Source organism: Trachemys scripta, chromosome 3 (genome assembly GCF_013100865.1).
Source record: "Trachemys scripta elegans isolate TJP31775 chromosome 3, CAS_Tse_1.0, whole genome shotgun sequence".
Taxonomy (NCBI): Eukaryota; Metazoa; Chordata; order Testudines; family Emydidae; genus Trachemys; species Trachemys scripta.
In genome coordinates this window covers 48,801,691-48,822,889 of record NC_048300.1, presented here as the reverse complement: position 1 = coordinate 48,822,889, position 21,199 = coordinate 48,801,691, and the positions used below count along the sequence as shown (strand labels likewise).

The 21,199-nt window shown below is 40.5% G+C and overlaps 2 protein-coding genes across 4 annotated transcripts in view; one reads left to right on the top strand and one right to left on the bottom strand.

Moving 5' to 3' along the window:
* Positions 1–6,673, top strand: part of AIDA (axin interactor, dorsalization associated) — a 51,192-nt gene extending 44,519 nt beyond the window's left edge. Inside the window, exons 8-10 of the mRNA XM_034764644.1 lie at positions 1,877–1,999; positions 2,549–2,666; positions 3,977–6,673. Of these exons, the coding sequence (XP_034620535.1) occupies positions 1,877–1,999; positions 2,549–2,666; positions 3,977–4,073 (338 nt within the window). The 3' untranslated portion in view covers positions 4,074–6,673. The remainder of the gene's footprint in view (positions 1–1,876; positions 2,000–2,548; positions 2,667–3,976) is intronic.
* A 1,623-nt stretch (positions 6,674–8,296) lies between these two features.
* Positions 8,297–21,199, bottom strand: part of MIA3 (MIA SH3 domain ER export factor 3) — a 37,381-nt gene continuing 24,478 nt past the window's right edge. For 2 of the 3 annotated variants that reach the window (XM_034764635.1, XM_034764637.1), the window contains 17 exons: positions 19,373–19,477; positions 18,149–18,271; positions 17,919–18,036; positions 16,967–17,022; positions 16,787–16,877; positions 16,541–16,679; positions 13,558–13,659; positions 13,414–13,474; positions 13,206–13,241; positions 12,937–13,004; positions 12,546–12,643; positions 12,282–12,413; positions 11,027–11,086; positions 10,820–10,896; positions 10,601–10,672; positions 9,729–9,882; positions 8,297–9,210 (listed from right to left, as the gene is read on the bottom strand). In XM_034764635.1, coding sequence (XP_034620526.1) covers positions 8,885–9,210; positions 9,729–9,882; positions 10,601–10,672; positions 10,820–10,896; positions 11,027–11,086; positions 12,282–12,413; positions 12,546–12,643; positions 12,937–13,004; positions 13,206–13,241; positions 13,414–13,474; positions 13,558–13,659; positions 16,541–16,679; positions 16,787–16,877; positions 16,967–17,022; positions 17,919–18,036; positions 18,149–18,271; positions 19,373–19,477 — 1,818 coding nt within the window. In that variant the 3' untranslated portion in view covers positions 8,297–8,884. The remainder of the gene's footprint in view (positions 9,211–9,728; positions 9,883–10,600; positions 10,673–10,819; positions 10,897–11,026; positions 11,087–12,281; positions 12,414–12,545; positions 12,644–12,936; positions 13,005–13,205; positions 13,242–13,413; positions 13,475–13,557; positions 13,660–16,540; positions 16,680–16,786; positions 16,878–16,966; positions 17,023–17,918; positions 18,037–18,148; positions 18,272–19,372; positions 19,478–21,199) is intronic. The other variant, XM_034764636.1, reaches the window with a different exon arrangement.

The following is a 21,199-nucleotide window of genomic DNA, read 5'->3' as shown; positions in this document are numbered from 1 at the left end:
CACTAGGTCCACTTCAGTCAAGTGCAGCACAGATTCACACCCCAGCTTGCAGCAAAGTCATTGTTTGTATAGAGAAGCCCTCAGTCTGAAGCCTCTTCCCTCTGATGGAAAACTGGAGCCTGAATCCTGCTCTCTCGGGACTTACGCATTCACCCTGCATTTCTCTCAGTGAGATGCTGAAGATGCAAAAGGTTTATTTTTAATAATGTTGCTGTGGTTCTTCAGCATTATTTTTAGACTCTTTAATTACACGTCTTTCCTCGCATCCCTCCCACGTATTCCTTGTCAGTCACTTGGGTTTTTTTTGTTCTGTTCTTTTGCCCCCCAGCTGGCTTAGAGATCTAAATTTGTGGGACCAAGGGTTACAGTTCTTGTTGGAGTCCAACATCCGATCTGGGTCAAATCAAGCATGAAGGAATGCATTTAATTTTTGGCTATTAGTAAAGTACCAATTTTTAACACCATTCTAATATTGGGTACTGAAATTTCAGAGTTCAAAAGCAAATATCCTATAAACTGCTACACTGTTCTGTTGTTTGAAATGTGTTAAATTTTCCCTTTGTTAGTTATATATTGTAAAAACACAAATGCTAGTAGCTGCAGGCAGGAGGCAGGGTAGTGTGCGCAAGTGCTATGCAAGCTTTCCCCATACAACCCTGCCCCTCAGTCCTGACCTACAGTACATGTGGTATTCTTCTGAGAAGCAGAAGTTACCAAGCAATGCTGTTATTAAATTGTATGATAGTCTGACTCCGCTTTCCACTTACTATTAAACTCTTAACTCCCCAGTGGGAGACTGCACAACCTATTGGAAATGAGAAGGGGGTGTACTTTAATTCTCCCCCCCCCCCCCCCCCCGCCCCAAGTTTTTAAAGTGAGTCTACTCAGAAAAGTGACTGTTTAATTTTTTTTTAAAAGGCATTGTGAGACCGTGTTCATTGTCTCAGTGACTCCATACCAAACCTGTGTGGGATTTTTTTTCTTCTTTTAAACTTACTATCCTTAAAATCTGTCTGGAATCTGAACGTTGGTGTCTAACTCTTCAACCATAATAGTTCTGCCACTATTTGTTAATGTATTTCAGCAGCCCTCAGATGCCTTCATCGGGGCCGAGGTGCTAGGCACTGCCAGACACATGCCCACACAATAAAAAAGACAGCCTCTGCCCCAAAGAGCTCATGATCTTACCATATGCTGAGGCACAACAGATGGATGAAACAAACTGGTGAGGGGAGGATGACGGAAGTGGGAGAGGACAAAATAACAGTCAAACAACCATAAGTAGAATAAGCAACAATCTTGCTTGTTCCGGCTTATGCTGGAGCAAAACAGTTGTTAATCTGTGTTCGCATAACTGAATCTAGTTCTCTCCCCCATACCTGTGCTGGCTCTAGAGTGCCAATAGGAGTGAAAAGTAGTGAGCACTGTTTCTAGCCAGGAAAGCAAGCATATCTGCATCTGGACATTCAGAGGTAATGGGTTACGACTGTATTTTTCCATAGACTTTTCTCAGAATAGACCTTTAAGCTCTATGTGAAAACTTTCCTCAAAAGGGACTTTGATACTTCACTGGCAAGCATAAAAATCACCCTTTTTGAAAATGAAATTGACTAGTTCTGGCCTGTCGCTAATAGGAAGGTGACAGAGCAGTGACTCTGACGTTTCAGGGGGTTCTCTTTGGAGCAGAAGAAAGAGGATGCAGTGCTGGTTTTGGAATTTGAACCCAATGAACTGATGATAGGATGTAATAAATATGGATTATGGATAAGATTTGTTAATACTAGGATGGAAAGTGCATGTATGCTAATGATAAAATGACAAGTTTTTTTTAAAAGATGTTTGACCTTAAAAGGGACTAATTTTTTATTTCCTCCAGATGTGAATGGGGTAGACCTGACCCCTGTGCAGGATACTCCAGTGGCTTCAAGGAAAGAGGACACCTATGTTCATTTTAATGTGGACATTGAGATTCAGAAACATGTTGAAAAACTAACAAAAGGTGGGTAATTTTAGCCTTCTGAAATGGGGTCCATGAATCTTCAGGGCAGTAGTCTTGACACTGCTCCTACTCTGAGGAGGAGCCAGGCAGCTTGGGCTTGGCTGCTCCTCAGAGTAGGAGCAGTGTCAAAACTACTGCCATGAAGATTCTTGGGGCTCCAGACCCCAGGGTTGTCTGCGTGGCAAGCCTGGGTGTGAATCTACAGTGCAGTAGCAACTTTGTGGACACTGCAACAAGTCCTAGAGTAGTGGCTTGGCATATTTTGCTTTCAAGTGGTATACTCTGTTACACTTGTTTGGACCAGTCACGCTGTCCTGCTGTGGTTCTGTCATTCATGAGTAATAGAGTGGGGCTACAAGCTCAGGGGAGTAATTCTAACATTTCAAGAAACATGATTTTTCTTATTGATTCAGGAGATTTAGAGAAATAATAGAAGCCATTGTCTCTGATATATGTAGAACAGGTTACGATGACAGTCATATTTCCATGTCAAGGAATCTGTTTTAGGCAACATTTGACTAGTTTTTCTCTAACTTTCCCCCCCTTTAGGTGCAGCTATTTTCTTTGAATTCAAACACTATAAGCCCAAGAAGAGATTTACCAGCACCAAGTGCTTTGCTTTCATGGAGATGGATGAAATTAAACCTGGGACAATTGTTATAGAACTGTAAGTGACCTAGCATATAATCTTATATATAGATGATATATAAATATACACGGTAGATTCCAGTGACATGATACAAAGGAACTAATCTAGAGCTTGGTATTGTCTGCTGATGCTTTGTGTTAGATATAGGAAACTGTTTACTGTCAAACTTACTACTTTGTCTCCTCCTGGTTTTCTTGCTACTTTATTCCTATGATCCTGAAAATACAATTACAAACCCCAGCATTTGGTTTGGAAGGAACTTTGAACAGACCAGCATAAAGGTGTCAGGTTATATAGGAGTTCTGCATTTTGATCCTTAACTAAAGTAATCAGATCTGCTACTAAAAAACAAACAAACATCTTCCTGACTACCAAGCAGGCCTTCTTTTAGAATGAAACCCCTGTGGCTTGCGACACACTCAAGGGACACGATCAGGTCAAAAATAGCTTTCAAAAACAAATTACATACTACAGTAAGTTGGAATATTAAAACTGAAAATGTTAAACTCCTTCAGAGTTATAGGCTCACTACTTGTACTGTCTTCTGATTGGAAAAAGACAAACCAGCCAGTTTACTTTCATTCTTTAATCGGTATGGATTTCTGACTCTCTTGGTGTCACTATTGTAGTGCTGTAATATGAGTTGCAAACATTGAGGGGCATGACAATTTGTCTCATCTCCTTAACTTTATTTTCTTTCTTATTGCTATTTATCAGCCGGAAGAGAAGGGCTGGGAGTTGTGAGCTGTCAGTTGCAAAATGGCCATTTTAGGGCTGCAGCTATTTGACTCTCCCAAATTTGAAGGGCCAGTCCCAGAAAGGCATGCAGGTAGTCCCAGCTACTTTGTCACATGGGGACGTGTTTTAATCCAAAGTAACTTTGGTGGGAAACATCTAATGAAAAAGGCTCCTGATAATCGTAACAATTTTGTAAGATCTGGTGGTTTTTTTTTTTTGTTTTTTTTTTTTAACAAATCTAAATGTTGTCAGAATTACACCTGCAGTAACAGGTTGCAAGTGTGTGTGAGGCAAAGCAAGATAACCCGAATGTCTTGCAACCGAATTCTCTTCTACTCAGGCTGGTATGCGTTTGAAAGTTTAATTTGCCATGCCTTGAAAATAATATTCCAAAGAAAAGAAAATGACAGTTTTTCCTGTGTAACCTACTTTTCATTATTGTTCCCTTGTACGAATCTTAAATTCATACCTGAAGCACTTTCACACATGGAGTCTGGGTACTGTCGGAACAAGCATTTGAGCCTGGGTTTATTCAGATGCATTTAGTCTTCCTTAGCATTCGCCTTCAATTTTATTTCTTGTGGTTACAGATACAAAAAACCCACTGACTTTAAAAGGAAGAAACTGCAATTGTTGACCAAGAAACCACTTTATCTTCACCTCCATCAAATATTGCACAAGGAATGACCCTTTTGTGAGACTTCTGTGAACTAAACCACTTGTCACAAATCATGGTAGCTGCGTGTGTAGCATCCCCATCCTTCAACAGGCAGGAAAATGGCTGTACTCATGCCAGTAGGTCAGATGAGACCATCACACACTGCACAGCAATATCACAGGGTCAGAGGTGAAGCCTACCATTCAGGTGCAAGTTTCTTCCAGTACCTTTTGGATACCAGTTTTATCACAAGCGGGCTGAAGTATTTTGTGACAATTTCTCTTCATAATTGAGCTGTTTCTAAAATTTCAATTTTGTAACTTACCTCTTGTTTTTACCCTTGCTTCAAAAACCTTGCTAGAGGGTGGGAAGTGCCCAATTCACCAAGCCTGATGCAGCAAAATGTCGTGGCAGGTTTGCTAGCTTGTTTACTCTTGCTATGTTTGCTATTGCAGTCCCTCACATTTTAGAATCCTTCACTCTGTCTTGTTGGGAGGGTGGGGGAAGGTGATAGAAAAGGGATTTTACAGAAAGGAAGTGTCTGCGAGTGGTTTAAGAAGCAGTAGGAGGATGCTGGTTAGAGAGAGAGATTCAATCCAAAGTTGAAATGCTGCTCTAGAACATCTTGTCAGCCTGCTCTTTTGTCTTATCTGGCTAAGTGGCAGAGGAAAGGAGGGAGGAGCGTTGAGGGTAAAAGGGAAGGTGCTGATGAGACAACCAAATTGTCAATTGTTTCTCTCAATCCCATTCGGATAGTTCCCAGACTTGCAGCATCTAGTGTGTCATGTGATTTCAGGTAGAACTTGTCTATTATTACAAGTGTTGGAATCCCTTAAAAATCATGAATACTTAAGGGAACAACCTTCTTACATTCTTTTTTCTATACTTTGTATTTCCTACCCATTTTCCCAGACAGCGGTGTACAAAGGGGCATGTGTGGGACAGCTTTGGGGGCCCATCCTACTACCTTTGCTGTCAGTGGGAGTTTTACCATTGATTTCACAGGTGGTAGGATCGGGCCCTTACTACTCAATGTTTTTGGTGGGGGCTTATGCTAACAGCTTGGAAGTGCTCAGCTATCTCAGGCTGTGGACTGAAGACAGACACGCCTTCCCATGAAAAACTGTTTTCATAAAATCTGATTGTGGATCTTTGCATACCTCTATTTGTATGCAAGTCTGGGAACTTAGTCTAAAATAACCTGGTTTTTATGTAGGTAGATAGGATTATCATTTATTTTCTATATTATTGAGATGCATAGTGTGTAATAAGCTGCAGGGCATTGGCTTATTATAACATGAATATTTGCATCCACCTTTTAACTTAATAAAGGGACCGAAGTAGAACCCATTCGAACTTTTCATATATTCAATGAGTGGAATATTTAATACAGTTCTTCAAGGTCTGATGTGCTTCATGTGTATCTTAAATAGTGCCTACATACACACTGCTATGCTAACAAGGACCAGCTCCAGGAGAATGCAGTGTCAAGTGTTAGCTTTTCTAATAGCTTGGATGTAAATGTACCATTAACGCCTTTCTTTCTGCACCATGTAATACTAACTCACTCCAGAACACTGTTTAAAAAAGTGAGGGAAAAGGATTTTTTCACTTTTCACAGCAGTCTGTTTATGGAGTGTATCAGGGGTGTTCCTTTCTGCCCCCAGTACAGTGATTTGAAGGGAACTGTAAGGGGGATAAAATGAGGCCTTTTGGAAGTTGGAAGCTGAATTTATTCTCCCCTTCTTTCCTCTCCTCGGGCTTAATTGTGGATGAGCTCACTTCAGTGAGCAATTATTTGGCTAATGGCTGAAGAACTGTATTTTCCTGTTAACAGTTCTAAAAGGGACCCAATTACATTATAACCTTTTACAACGTCATGCCTGAAACAAACACTAAATATCTTGATTAGTTTTGTTAAAATAAATGTAAATAGAATCGGCCATAGTGTTCCTCCATTGTGTCTGCTGGTGTTGTACAAAGGAAGGAAACATTCATTTAAATAAACTGACTATCTTATAGGTGCAAAACCACAATTTTTCACCACTGCAAAAGGTGTAGTGTATGACCTTGATCATCCAAAGCACTTGCTTAAAGTTAGTCAGTGGGTCTCTCTGCATGCACCAGTGCTTTGCTGAATAAGGTTCTAGGCCTTGTGTAGCCTTTTTAAAGTTCATTCTAAGAGGCTTCCATGTTTTCCCGATGTGTACATTTGTCCTACTAAATAAATATTTTGTGGCTATGTACTTGTCTACACATGAAGTACTCAAATACATCTCCATATAAACTGTCCTGTTAGGTGATCATCAGTCAGTAATGGGGAAAAGTTAAAACCTACTCATACCCTCTGTATGTTATATACTGACTCCTAGGGATAATCCTTTCAAAGTTAAGAACTATTTAAGATGTTAATTTAGGGGAGTTAAATGAAATGGAATAAACTTGCTTGGGGGGGAATATAATAGGTTAAACTTTAACTTGAGGGATTTGATTTTCAAAGATGGGTGTCCTTAAAATGCATATGTAATAGATGTATACAATTAACCAGTTACATGTCTGCTGGTGAATGTTTATGAGCCAATGTGTACACTAGTGCCTACAAATTAAACATGTTTTCATGTGAAACAGATCCAGTTGTTTTAAACTATCACCCTTGAAGTCCCTATTAACTGCAATTGTATGGAACGTCAAGTGCAGTATAGTTTGAAACCTTCTTTGTTTCAGTATACAAGTAGAGCTTTGTATTTAACTAATTGTAGATGAATGTTTGTAGAATGTTTTTTGAAGTCCATTCTCTCTACATTTTTTTCATCCTTCATGGTGTAGCAATCCCTGAAAGACTTTCCCAAGAGTGAAACATAGGGTGCTGCTTGTATAGCTATGCACAGTGGTGATCTATAATTCTGCTATATCAGTCAGAAATTGAGTTTAGCTAAAAGGTCATTTCTTATAGTATTTGAATAACCTACCTACAGTTAAGTCAAATAAATGGCTGCTTGTATGTGGAAGTAAAGATGTAGTTTCTGAAATTAGCCCTGCACTAGATTTTTTTTTTTTTTTTTTTTTTTTTTTTGCTATCCCTCTCCCCAAAAGAGAAACTATTCAAAGCTTTATATGGCAGAGGGTTCAGCTTTGCTCCCCAGAATGGGTCTAGCTTCCCAGAACAGTAGAACCTCAGAATTATGAACACTTCAGGAATGGAGGTTGTTTGTAATTTTTTAAACAAAAGTTCACAACTGAATATTGACTTAAGCTTGGAAACTTTACTATACAGAAGAAAAATGCTGCTTTATTTTTTCGTAGTTTAAGACAATACAGTACTTTTGTCTCTAGTGCTGCCTGATTGTTTACTTCTGGTCCAAATGAGGTGTGGGGTTGACTGGTCAGTTTAACTCTGAGGTTCTACTATTCATACCTCTATTTTAAGAGTATGAGGATTTCACTTGAGCTATTTCCTATCTTCCCTTGTAGCTGTTTAATCAGCTCACCCAATGCCCATTAGAGGCTACTAATACTTGCAGACTAGCACCACTTCAGCCTACAGGAAACTTACTTTTTCCCTCCCAAACCATTTGCCAGGGGGAAATTCTGTAAGCTTAAAATATACCTTCCCTGAAGGTTGATTTTGTAGAGTATAGTTCCATGCGTTTAAACAATTTGCTAAACTCCATGATTACACAGGATAGACATAGGTGCTTTGTAAAGGGCACTTTACTTATTCATAATCTGAATTCAGACCACTAATTGAAGTTCTAGCCTTTATTGTATTTTTGAAACTCCCAAGTAGACCTGTGATGCAACACTGAAGAGGTCAAACTATACAAACTTTGAGATACACAGTTGTGCTTTTGGGAGGTTTTTTTTTTTTTTTTTAAACTGCATTGGACCCAAACTTCTCTGTACTGCAGTTAAGCAAATGGGTCACAGGCTAGCCTGGCTTTCACTGCAATATCTACATCAGTTCAAGGCTGCCTACATGGGCAGAAGTGATGTAAGATCTGATTACAGTTCCATAAATCCCACATGATTTACATCTCTTAAGCAGGGGTTTGCTAGAGCCTTATCTTCAAAAGGTTGTACAACTGCTTGTATGAGTAGCTCAAGTTTTACACAAGGAGTGTAGAACATTTAAGGTTACTGTTAACTTCTCACAAGTGGCTTATATTAACTCCAATCACAATGACTAAGTGTCTTTCTAAAGAACTGGCTCAAGTTGCTTCCATGACAGATTCGCTTGCATGCTCAAACAAGATCTAGCAAATTGATTTTGCTCTTTATTAGTAGAATTTTCCTTCGAGTACAGGGTAGCTTGTATTCGATCTTTTTGATGAGACATCTTAAAAAGGTAAATAATTTTACAGTCTTATTGTAAACCCTTGGTCTACAATAACTGCGGGTTAACGTAAGGGAGAAGACAAGTTGGGTAACATTTTACTTACAAAAATATTTCCACAGGAAATGTTTTGATTACATTTTTCATGAAATTTTAAGTCATTCAACAACTGGTTACATAGGCTACATTAATTAAAACCAACCACACAGGTACTTTTGTATTGCACATTTAAAGAGCTGCAGGTAGCCCACAGCTGTAAGAAGCAGGCTTCAAGTCCATCATAGCATATGATTTTTGCATCCCCAGTGGGTGAGTGTTCTTTAAGGTGATCTCAAATGCACATGGCTAGGGAAATTTGAGGGAAAAGTAATTCTGCAAAAACTAATATACTGAAACCAAACTTAAGAATAAAATTAAAAGATGGTTGTCTTTTGAAGCCATTTAAAGTCCTAACTGCATGAAATGTGCTAGAGTCCATTCTACAGCGTTGCCATCCAACAGCTGAAGTTATGGTTTTTGTTCAGGAGGATGTGTGTAGTCCCTGGGGCCTGCTGGTGATGGTGGACAAGGAGGGGCTGGTGGGTAGTCTCTAGATCCTGGTGGAGGCAAGTCTCTACTTGGAGGAGGGGGATAGTCCCTTAAACCTTGTGGGGGTAGCCGTGGGCCAGGAGGATAATCTCGTGGGCCAAGAGGGCCTCCAGGTCGAAAAGGAGGAGGGAAACGTACATATCCTCTTGGATCAGGAGGCGGTAATGGGCCAGGAGGCACGTCTCTCATTCCTAATGGTGGGCCAGGTAAATAGTCTCTTGCAGCTGGAGGTGGAGGACCACGAACTGAAAGGAAAGGGGAAAGACTGAGTGATGATGGAAGTGCCACCTACATTGAAGAAGTGACTACACCCATTTAAGGAAAATGATACAGAAGTTTCCCCATGTCAGCCTGTTCACATCCTGGCCCAAAGCATTTCAGCTAAAGAAAGATATGCACCTCAGTCAGAAAGAGGTGCCCATAGAAACGGCAACCACACACTGAAACGTTCAAGACCACAAATGCCTGCCGGGGAGATTTTTGGCAGCTAGAGTTTTTTTTTTTTTTACACTATTACTACTGTACAATAAACAAAGGAGCCATATTCAATGATGCTCAGCAAAGTGATACCCTGTGAGTTCCTGTATGTCTACATAATTCAAGTGTAGACATTGAGGGCTGGGCTCTTGGACCCTCCCCCGTTACATTTAATTGCAGTGTAGACATACCCACTAGGTGTTTAAAGGAGAGACTCTCACTGCTTCAAACGGATATGGAGGAGCTACTGGAAGTAAAGTTAAACTCACGTATAAGGTAATCATACCTAAGGGTAGAGGAAGGGGCCGAGACCCATAGTGCCCACGCAGTGGAGGTGGCAGTGCTCCAAATCGAATTGGAGGTGGCGGAGGTCCGGTCACTGGAGAGGTCATTATGGGTGTCCCAGGAAAAGATGGGGGACCTTTAGGACCTAGGTTCACCTGTTCAAGATGTTGGTTTGAAACTTTAGTGAAGAATATGATTTGTGACAATAGGCAAATATACTGATGCTAAAACACCAGAACTAACCCGAGTGCCAAGAGGTAAGAAAACACAAGTAAGGGCAAAACAGCCAAGAGCAGCAAGTTGTCAAACCTCCCCCAAACCTTTGCAGAGCATGGAGTGTGCTGCCTTTTGAAGAATCCAGTTTAGGCCACTCAAATGCATACAAATTAAACAAACTTCTGGGATGACCGCTCTATGGTACAGCACAGTCATGACTAACCCCAGCTCCCAGATGCTTACCCCTTTAAAATGCCAGTAGGCCCATACCACATTGCTGGATGTTAAATGCTAAAAAACAACTCCTTTCTTCCTGTAGTACGGGTTGAGAGAGAATCTAAATCCTTCTGTACCACACATATTTAGATGCAACAAATATCACATTTCATTGGATTACTCTTACAGTTCTCCTCAAAGATAAATGTTTGCATGCAGTCTTTGACAAAAATAGGGTTTTCCATCATATTGCAATAAAAATCAGACATAGTTACGTTAACTGAGCCATCAACAGGAGTAAAGAAACCTTTAAAAACAGAGCACCCATGGTTAGTTTTGCAGAGCATTTAGCTATTCAGCAATTTGAAACACCATGCCCTTGATTCCTCACCATCAAAGCAAGGAGTGCACCAGCACCATATCCAGCTGCCAAATACTCACTGCTGCTGCTTCAGAAGATGAAGGCGGAACAGTAGATACACACAGGGCTTCAGAGTCTTTGGGAGGGTTTTGCTTTTGTTTTTGGCAGTAAATGACGGACAAGGGATACAGACAAGATAGAACATGATACACAATTAAGAAGAGAAGCAGCAGGTACAGTGGGTCACAAGAAATGCTGCCTAAAGTGTTCTTGTGGCAGAAGAAAAGTTTTCAGCTTACCACTCCGTCCATGGATGTGGAAGGTGAGGAGGTTCTTGGCCCACTATTGACCAGGGCTGCTACAGCAGGGCCGAGATCTGTAAGAAAAGCAGAAGTTTCATATGACTTTACTCAGCTTTGGAAGAGGAACCTGGGCCTTCAATTACACGTTTCCAGTCAATAAACAGCTTATTGAAGGGGTTGGAGGCTACAGCTCACGTAACTCACCTGGGACAGATGATCTTCCAGACAGCTCAGGTGGCCTCCTTGGAGCTGAAGGGCCATCCACTACCATACATTAAAAGAAATATAAAACACAGAGCTCAGACACAGACTTGTTAATTCAGCTAGCTACTTCTATAATAAATCCATATCTTCTGTACACTAGCCCCTACACATCACTAATTGCATACAGGTTCAGTGGCACCAGTAGGGGTAGAGAGAGAAAAAACTAAACTTTGGGAGCAGTTTCCTTTTGAACCCTTTGATAGAGACAGAATTTCCCAGCACTATCCCCCTGTGAGCCAGCAGTGAAAGTGCAGGAAATCCTTCCTTAGGCAAGGGGTTGTCACTTCAGCACCTCCAGCAATAAACCAGCATAGATTTTGAAGCATTTTCACAAGGTGTAGCATTTTGGATTATTTGAGTAAGAAATGGATTTTTTTTTTTTTTTTTAAACAAGTGAACCCTTACAGTGAAGGTAAGCTCATTACTTAATCTAATGTGGACAGAAGCAGTCTCTCCAATCACTCTGTTGCATGTGAAAAACTCAGAGGTGTACATGCATCTATGTACAAGTATAACTGATGGAATCTCTAGCTGAAACTAAGCTGATTTGACATTTTTGTTTTTAATGCTCTACCAGGCCCCCCCTTGATCTCAGTAGTACTGAGACTTTCAGACTAGAGTTTCTTTTCAACAAAATTTGTATTTGGACTAACCCATACGTTAAACAATAAGCTTCAAAGCTAAAATGAAAATTAACATGCACCCGTAAACTTGTGCTGAATGAGTTTCTGACCCTTTCTGGTTTGCCAGGGACATCCCAGAATGCACTGTTCTGCAACACCACAGATACGATTAACCCTATCCAGAGAATTTCACAAGACGAAAAAAATAATTTCAAGAACGAGAGTCATACAATGCCTTTTTGTGCTGACTACCCCTCTCAACGTGGTTAAAGTGAGGGCAGTCACTGTATATGCCAGCTTTACTCAAGTTCTCTCTTGCAGTTCACTGGTAATACTGTCTAGGAACAATAAGCGCTAGTAAAAGGCAATATTTAGCATTTGAGTATTTCTCCAAGAGCTCCACCAACGATAATACATTCTCAACACCTCTCTCAAATAAGGATAGACAGGCACAGAAGTCAATTGACTTGTTCAAGGGCACAAGTGGGAACTGAGATTAGACCTCTGAATTCGTGTGTTCATTGCTTCCTCCCATAAATGTCTATGGCTGCAGGAGAAGTTTCACTCCTTACCAAATTCACTTCTTGAACCTTCCCTTCGTGTGGCAGAGAGGGGCTGACCAGGAGCTTCCATCATCAATGGCGGGGAAGGACCTCCTCCACTCACAGGTGATGGCCCAAAAGAGCCATCACGGCTCAGTGGACCTGTGTAAAGGGTGCAACAGTACTTCATTAATCCAGCAGTTATTTTACTCTAAATATTTAGAGCAAATACACCCAGGACTTCATAATCTTTAGAAGAAGGTTGCAGGCGAAGGAGGGAAGAGCAGTATTTACCTCTCCGTGCTGGGACTTGACGGTCAGGTCTGCCTGCAGTCGGTTTTACAATTAATGGTCTTTGAAGCATTGCAATTTTTTGGTTCACTTCTATTAATCTAAAAAATAAGCACAAGTTAAAAAATAATTATTTTGAGTATGCTTTGTCCGTTATTCAGGCCACCTGCATTGTAAAAGCTTACTAATGTCTTTCAGCATGAAGATATATTTAATAATCAAGTGAATTTTAAAAAGGTGCATCACTGACTCAAATTAATGGTATGGCTGACCTGCTTGTTTAATCTAGAAAGTGTAAGCTACTTGGGACAGGACTGCGACTTCCTTTCATTTGTGCCCAAATAGTGCTGAGCACATTTGACTGAGCTCCACGAATAGCTTGTCACATGCTTACTTTTGCCTCAGGTTGGCAGCTTCTCTCTTTTCTTCAGCCAAAGCTCTCTCTGCAGAGCGGGCAATGAGCTGTTCAGGAAAAGAGAAAAACCGGTAATGTGGAAACTGAATGCATTTGGGACCAAAAAATAAGCCACCAAAGTTTCAATCTGTTTTGCCAACTGCATGAACTGCTCCACTCAGGAAGCTAAATGCAAATTAAATAAATCTAACATTGCAGACTATTTAGGAACTGTAGTACAAGGGTCAGAAAAAGGAACACGCTCTTACCCAATTGTCATGGGCCTTCTTCTCATGACCAGCAATCTTAGATTTAAGAAAAAGGAAAAAAATGGTTTTAGCTTGGTTTATCCAATATTTACTCTATCCCACACTCATCACCATATATCAGAATATATAATAATAATTAATAATAAAAAGATGTAATAATACAATATAAAAAAGCCAACTATAACCAATGAGCAGGAATATCTTTTACCTGGTTTTTATAAGACCTCTCGGTTTTTTTCAGCTCTTCCTCCATTTCCAGAATTCTTTGCCTATAAAATATGAAAGATTAAAAAGAAAAATTCCCCCAATATCCAAAGTTAGAACACTGTGAAGCTCCAGTAACTGAAATTACTTGTAAACTTTCACTTCCTCAACAGCCAACACTGCTTTTTCATCTGCAGCAGACAATTTCTGCTCCTTCTTTTGACGCTCGTACTCCTCCTGGGTCAGCTTCCTGGACGGAAGAGAGAGAAAGTTACTTCACTACGCTACACATCTAAGATCTTACAGCTGAAAACTAGAAACCCAGCTGGCTGTATCTCATGCCTTCTACCTACAAGAAGAAAGGAGACACTAGAGAAGTGGTGGGCAACCTGCGGCCCACCAGGGTAATCTGCTGGTGGGCTGCGAGATAGTTTGTTTACATTTGCACAGCTGCCTGCAGCTCCCATTGGCCGGGAACGGCAAACCAAGGCCACTGGGAGCTGCGGGCGGCTGTGCAAATGTAAACAAAGTGCTGGCGGCCTGCCAGTGGATTAACCTGACAGTTGCCCACCACTGCACTAGAGAAACGTGTACAAAAGAGGAGAAAAATGTTCAGGACCCAGAATATTCACAGCCTTCTGAGCCAGACAAGCAAACCAAATCTATATCCCGAGAACCCAAAATCTCAGGTGTAGAGCTGACCAGGAGTGAGAGAGCCTCAGAGGTCTGTTACTAGTAGGTAGCTCAGCTCTACAACTCCCAGTTTCTCTGTTTGTGGGAGAGTTTTCCCTATCTAGAGCTGTGCAGATGACAGCAGGATGTTAATTCAACTCTATAGAAAGACACTGATAAGGAGATGGACAGATTCTACACTTGACATCCAAATGGCTCAAGTAGGTGTGTAAGTACAAGTAAATGGGGATCTGGGGGGTCTGGGAACAGAGCAGAGAGAAAACATCCTCTCTCTGCAACAGTTATTGAAGGGAACTGAAGCCTCTGGTAAAAAGTCTCCCTGCCAATTACTATTATTATGTAACCAATTACCAGCGCCTCTTGTTCACCTTGTGTTTAGTTCCCACTCGCCTTCTTCTGACTCCTTTGCAATCAGTCTGAAGTATCCAAGTTACAGGCAACTCTAAAAGTAACTCTCTCAAAAAAGAACTCTAAACCTAATTACTACTAGCAGCTGCTTTCGGGTGGGTGATTTCCTTATTAGTAAGGAAAAGATGTTATCACAGAGGTCATGGAAATCACAGAATCAGTGACTTCCCGAGACTTCGTGACATTTTCACTTCAGCCCCGGGGCAGTGGGACTGGAGCTGTCAGCCAGCAGGGCCCCACCCCCACCCCACACACACACATTCCCCAGGAGGGATGCCGCCCCCAGCAGCAGCAGGAGGACCCCACGGCTCCCAGCCAGCGTGGGCAACTTCCTGCAGCTCCTAGCTATCACAGGCAGATCCCACAGCTCCAAGCTGCTGCTGGTGGGGGGGGGGGGACCCTATGCTCTGAGCCACCATAGGTGGGAGTACCTTGGAGCCCCCAGCAGCAGTGGGGGCTGGACCCTCCTCCCTCCCCATTTTGTCATAGTTATTTTTAATAAGGGACAGTTCACAGGCTTCCGTGAATTTTTGGTTATTGCGGTCGTGACTTTTACTAAAAATAACCACGATAAAATCTTTGCCTTACTTATTAGCTATATTTGGAAAGACTTCCCAGAGGATGAGCATTGTCCACAGAAAGTGTTTCATTCAGATCAGTTTTGCAAAGAGTATTAAATGGATGAGAGGATTATCCCCAGTTAACAGTAAATTCATTTTAAAAAATCAGTTTTGGAAAGGATCTGAATCCTCATGCTTCAAGGCACGAGCCAACCTTGAACTATTGGGGGCTAGAAGGAAACTTTCCCTGAGGGCAAGTTGTCCCATAACTGCCTCCTGCAGGGTTTCCTACACCCTCCTCTGAAAGAACTGATGTTGGCCATGGTCAGTTACTGGACTCTGGAGCAGGGTCCATCTACTCCAATCAGGTAAGGCAATTTCTTTGGTACTATGTCCTGTTTGTGACAGCCTTATAGTACCTTAAGCTTCCATCCCTTACTGATTTTCTTCCACATAAACAGAGTTTTAAACATTTGTCTCTTCCAGAACCGGGTTATTCTTAGTCACATTTGCCCTTTAGCTGAAAGTGTGGCTCAGAGTCCAGCTCATGTCCCCCTACCAAAGAAGCAGGTTTGTACTTTTAACAACATTTCTGCAACTTAAAAAAAATCCAAACATTAACAAATAGGGAATGAACAGTTAAGGGATCTAACTAACTTCCCAGTGCTGCTTGAGGGCATATCTACACTGTAGCACTTCAGCGAAGACGCTACTACACTGACAGGAGAGCGTCTCCTTTTGGAGTAGTTAATCCATCTCTGCAAGAAGTGGAAGCTATGTCAATGAGAGAAGCCCTCCCATTGACAAACCACTGTCTACACTGGGGGGCTAGGTTGGAATAACTGCGTTGCTCAGGAGTGTGGATTTTTCACATCCCTCGGTGACGTAGTAATGCCGATGTACGTTTACAGTGTAGACCTGGACTAATCCTTCACCACTCGCTCTACCAGACATTGCCTACCCATCTTAACTTTCTCCCTAGAACTGCAAAAATAGATGCAAAAGGCAAAATGCAATGCTGAAAAGTTAGTGGAAAAACTGATCCCCTGATTACTGAACAGAAATGTATTTACTATTCTCTCTGCAAGATACTAAAGGAACTTCTCAGTAAGAACACCATCACAAATAAGGAGTTTGTAAGATAAACTGTTTAGAGATAAGGTAAATCAAAAGTTTTCAGCAAAACTTCCCCCCCAAAAGCTTCTACTCTAGGAGCAGATATGTGAAAATTTCAAGAAAGTCAAGTTTCTGGGGAAGCTGTGGTCATATACTGGGCTTACAACCAGAAGCTAGCTTCAACCTTATCTAAGCAGAGTCTATCACCACTCCATGAGAGTTTTGTATATAAAAATTTAACCAAGCAACTCAAAGTGAGGATAGAACAGAGAAGAAACAGTTAGATGGTGCATCTTATATAGGCAGATGGGAAAGAGTAACTACTCCACCTTTAGGAACGGAAACAAAGCTTACTTTTGAAGCGCCATCTCCTTCTGCTGATAGAGCTCATTGAGAATTTCCACCTTCTGTTGCAGAGTTTTACATTCATTTTCAAATCGAGCTTTGGCTGTCTGTAGTGAACAGGAATCATGTTCCAGCTTTTTTATTTGCTCTGCAGGAAACAAAGAGGCCCATAAGGCAGTGACAGGAACTGCTATCAAGCAAATTTATAAATCACACAGAGTATTTCACACTAAGTGGCTCTTTTGCAGAGCTCACCTTCTAGCTCATGCCTTGCTGCTATTTCATCACTCAGTTTGGATTGCAAAAGATCTCTATCTTCTTCAACTATAGATAATGTTGTTTTTACCTGTAAAGAGGGAAACGAGTATTTTATAAACTTAAATAGTTCCCACATAACTTTTAATTCTATTTGTTAAACAACATAATGGGGTATACCCTTGAGACATCCATCATCTGCTTAATCTGATTCTTCATCTTCTCACTCCGGTTATCTAGAAGAGAAAAGGAAAACAACTACTTGCTTTGTAGTCTCTTCTCTCGAATATTGTTTAGAAAATACAGAGTTTTAAAAAAATTATCTGACAAATATTTTAATACTGAAACAAGAACAGAATCAAGACTTTAAATCTCTCATATCACTGTTCCAGGACCATCATTTGGGACAAGTTATTAGTCCTTAAAGACATTTTACTGATCCAAAGAGTGAGTTCTGATTACAATTCCCCTCACCCCCAACACCCTTTAGTTCTAACATGAATTTGGTAGCTGTTCTTGTGGACATTTTTTTTTTCCCCTAGCACCTGAAAACCTGGTATTCCAGCCTCCAAATTGCATAGGGTGCCAAGGTTAAGATTTCAATGACACACTGGGGATTTGGAAGCCAGTGGGGCATCCAAATCCCCAATGCTGCTTTGAACAATCTCAGTCTAAATCTCTAAATTGAAGTTGCAAGATCTCAGCTGCTAAACAAACAGATTAAAATAACTCATTTCAATTAACATCTTGATTTTTTTTAAAAAGGTCTACTATCTTGAAGTACTCACATTAGAAATAAATGCAGCATACTATTGCAAAGCGGAGATCTTAGTTTTCTGAAAGTTAACTGCTAGTCTTGCTACACTAGCCTTTAAACACGCCCCTCACTCAGGCAACTCCTCTTAGTGATTATAACAAATCCTATACTTTGACCAGTGACCATTTTAGTCCTGAAATTAGGAGACAGATTTAATCTCAAAGCAGAACATAAAACAGATGCTCATAACAGATTATCTATTACCTAAACATATTCTGTACCTCTCCCCTGATATGATTTGAGAGCACTACCTCATCATCTATATATGTTTAATTGCTGCATGCACAAGCCAGCCATTATTTAAGATCTCTATACCTGGCAGTTCTCCATTGGCCAGATCGTCTCCTGTGTCCCATCCATTTCCTTCTCCATCCTTCTTGGCCTCAGAATCTGCATCAAATTGCTTTAGCTGCATAATGCAGTTAGTCAAAACCTAATGAAGAAATCAAACGAACAATAAATAGAAGCCACTCTACTTTTGCAGAGTAGTTCAGCCATTTAACATATGGAATATTTAAGATGGTTGCTCTTTAGCAAGAACATACTTCGATTTCATTTTCCTTGTAGGCGAGTGCTTCTTCTATGTCCTTCTGAGACTTCTGATACAGTTTGATCTGTTCACTGAGCTCAGTGTGTCTCTCACTCCAGCCTTCTGCTTCTTGTAGCAGCTAAAAAAGCAACAAGTCAGCATGATTTTTGGCTTTATTTTTTAAGTACTATGTATGTAGAGCGTATTGCCAACTTTGAAATGGTAACTGATCACCAGTGACTATGGAGAGTGTGTGCTTAAATTAACTTGACATTTAACTTGAGAGGATAGATCATCCTCGGACTACTTGAAAATCCGGGTGCTAGAAAATTTTCTTCAACTTGTATTGTTATATAGTTCTATGAATTTTAGTTTTCTTCACACATCTAATATTCAACATTAGAGTCAAAGTGCTCATTTGCTTCTAAATAGTAGAAATTAACTGAAGGTTACCAGCATTCCAGCCACACCCCTAACATAGTAATCAATCTAAAGAGGGGCAGAAGACAGACACACAACACAAGAGGTAGCTTTTGCTACAAAGACGGATCACTGTACAAAATGGGTCATGTTTCAGTATCAAGGAAAAGACATAGCTTCAGAATGGCCTCTTGCATTCCAATATCTAGCAAGAGTAGCAAATCTTCACAATGGCTTCACTCGGCCCTGTCTGTAAGTGGTAACATTAGCGTCTGAAATATTGCTTCTGATCAGACACTGGCCATCACATCAACATAGCAACAATTTCATAGAAGGGTTAGCAGTTGGCTCACTGGAACTGGTGAAGCTTTCACAACATACAAATAGGAATCAACCTGCCTGCAAAGCTTTGTAAGACATCTGTCAATCAGGGCTAACTCTGAAATAGTGGACTTGAGTTTTATCATACCTCTGACTCATACCAGGATGATCCAATCAACATATGATACTAGTATTAGGATGATAGGAAGGAATGTGCTAAGACCACAAAGTGTGGAAAGGCTTGGTGTATCAGTGTATAAATACTTGAAAAGCAACCGTTTAAGATCTGCATGTGCTGTGGAAACCTCCTTAAAAATCCCATAGGTTTATTTATTCTAGTATTTGACAACAAGAATTAATTGCAGGAGAAATAATTGTGGGACAATTTTTTTTTTTTAAACAAAATACTCAGTTTTCCAACAGACCTAGAGCACAGTGTAAAATATTACAGAATTCAAGGAAGAAACAGAGGTAATGTCAAAAGACTAGTGATGCTTACTTGCTCCTTTCTCTTTTTGAGTCTAGCATTCTCTTCCTGTACATGACGAAGCTCAGACTTCACCTTTTCTTCACTTAGTTTAGCTTCATTGAGGACTATTTGAACCTAAAAAGTTTCAACATGTCATTTAAGAATTGTATGTTATGGATTATAGTATATAAAAAAATATGTTAAAAGCAACCCACCCACCCACCCCCCCCCCCCAAAAAATTCGGTAGGTTAAGGTTTGCTATCAGGTATTTGTGACGGTCTGAGGGTGCAATCGAGACTGGTGAGGGGTCGTGTCACTGCTTGCCCTGCAACCCTGGATGCCTCACAATGCTTTGCTGTTGTAGTTCCCAACCTGGGATGCTTACAACCAAACTACAAGCATTCAGTTTGAAGTGTCCATGTGGTAGACAGCCCTGGTTCAGCAGCTCTGACCACAGGAGCCTGTCTACGGTCCCACTCTGGCTTCTACCCACCCACCCACCCCTTTTTTTTTTTAAATAACCAGCAAGGTGACACCAACACACTCAATATCCTGAATTTTCCCCAAACCATTTGCTCTGTAATGTCCAGTAACTTCCTGGATAGTTCAGAGAAATAATAAAGGTTTGTTTGTTCCTCTAAAGACACAAAGCACACCACACTTAACTGGGATAAATACACCCTTGCATTTAAACACAGCACTGAGTTGGTTTATAGTAAGAATAAAACACATTTATTAGCATTAGAACATAGTTTAAGTGATGCCATGTAAAAGAATAAAGTTAGAAAGGGTTACAAGTAAAACAAAAGTGAATACATGCATCTAAAAGTCTAAAGTTTAAATCTAGCAAGGTACAGTCTTTGCCTAAGCAAGTTTCTCACCTATATTTAGTTCCCAGAGATGTCAAACACCCGCCTCCTCCAAGGACTCCTTTTTCTCAGCTTGCAAGAGCTGTGTTCCCTTACGTCTGTCTAGTGATAGATGCCAAAAATGGCTTCTCTCCTTACTTATCTTCCAAAGTTCAATTACTTTGTTTGAAGAGGAACGGTAACCTCATGCAGTTCTTTCCTTCCTGTGGGCTTCCCATCCCCCTGCATGTAAATGGGGCATCTACTGTTTTGTTTTCCACTATGCTTAATTTACACAGAAGACAGGTAAATAGCTGCCTTCTCTCTAGTCTAGTAAAGGGAAACTGTTTCTCCCTGTTTTGCCACCGTCTTTAAAATATCAAGTATCCATATTTCCTCATATAGTGTTAATATATATATATATATATATATATTTCACAATTCTATCACCCACCAGTGTGTCATTAGCATCTAGAAAAGACCTCACTCTATGCACTTTGTATACAATGTTACTGTATTATAAATCAGTTGATTTAATTGTTTATCACTTGTGGTTTAACCCCCACCTTTATACCCCAGAAAAACTTTGAAATGAATTCTTCTGAGGGTTACTCTTCAAAGTAAAGTTTATTCAAGCTGTGAGAAAGGTGACATGGAGTCTGGTGGTAACGGAAGCTCCATGCTCTTTCTTCCCCACTTGTTAGCTTAATAGCTATGTTTACTTAATATGTAAAAATGGACCTTCATTGTCTTTACCTGAAGACTGGACTGGTCAGAAAATCAAATACACATTTCTTTGTCTGAGGTTGACTTGTTTACTATCTCTCCCTGACTGGCCTGGTTTAAACACACTTTAATCGTAATTCCAGTATATATCCATAACTCTTAATAACCACTGTGTACATACATCACACCAGAACATTAACCATCAGTGAGTTACTAGATTTGAAAATGATACTTCAGAAAGCATATTTTGTACAAAGATTATTAAAACAATGTGTAAGATGC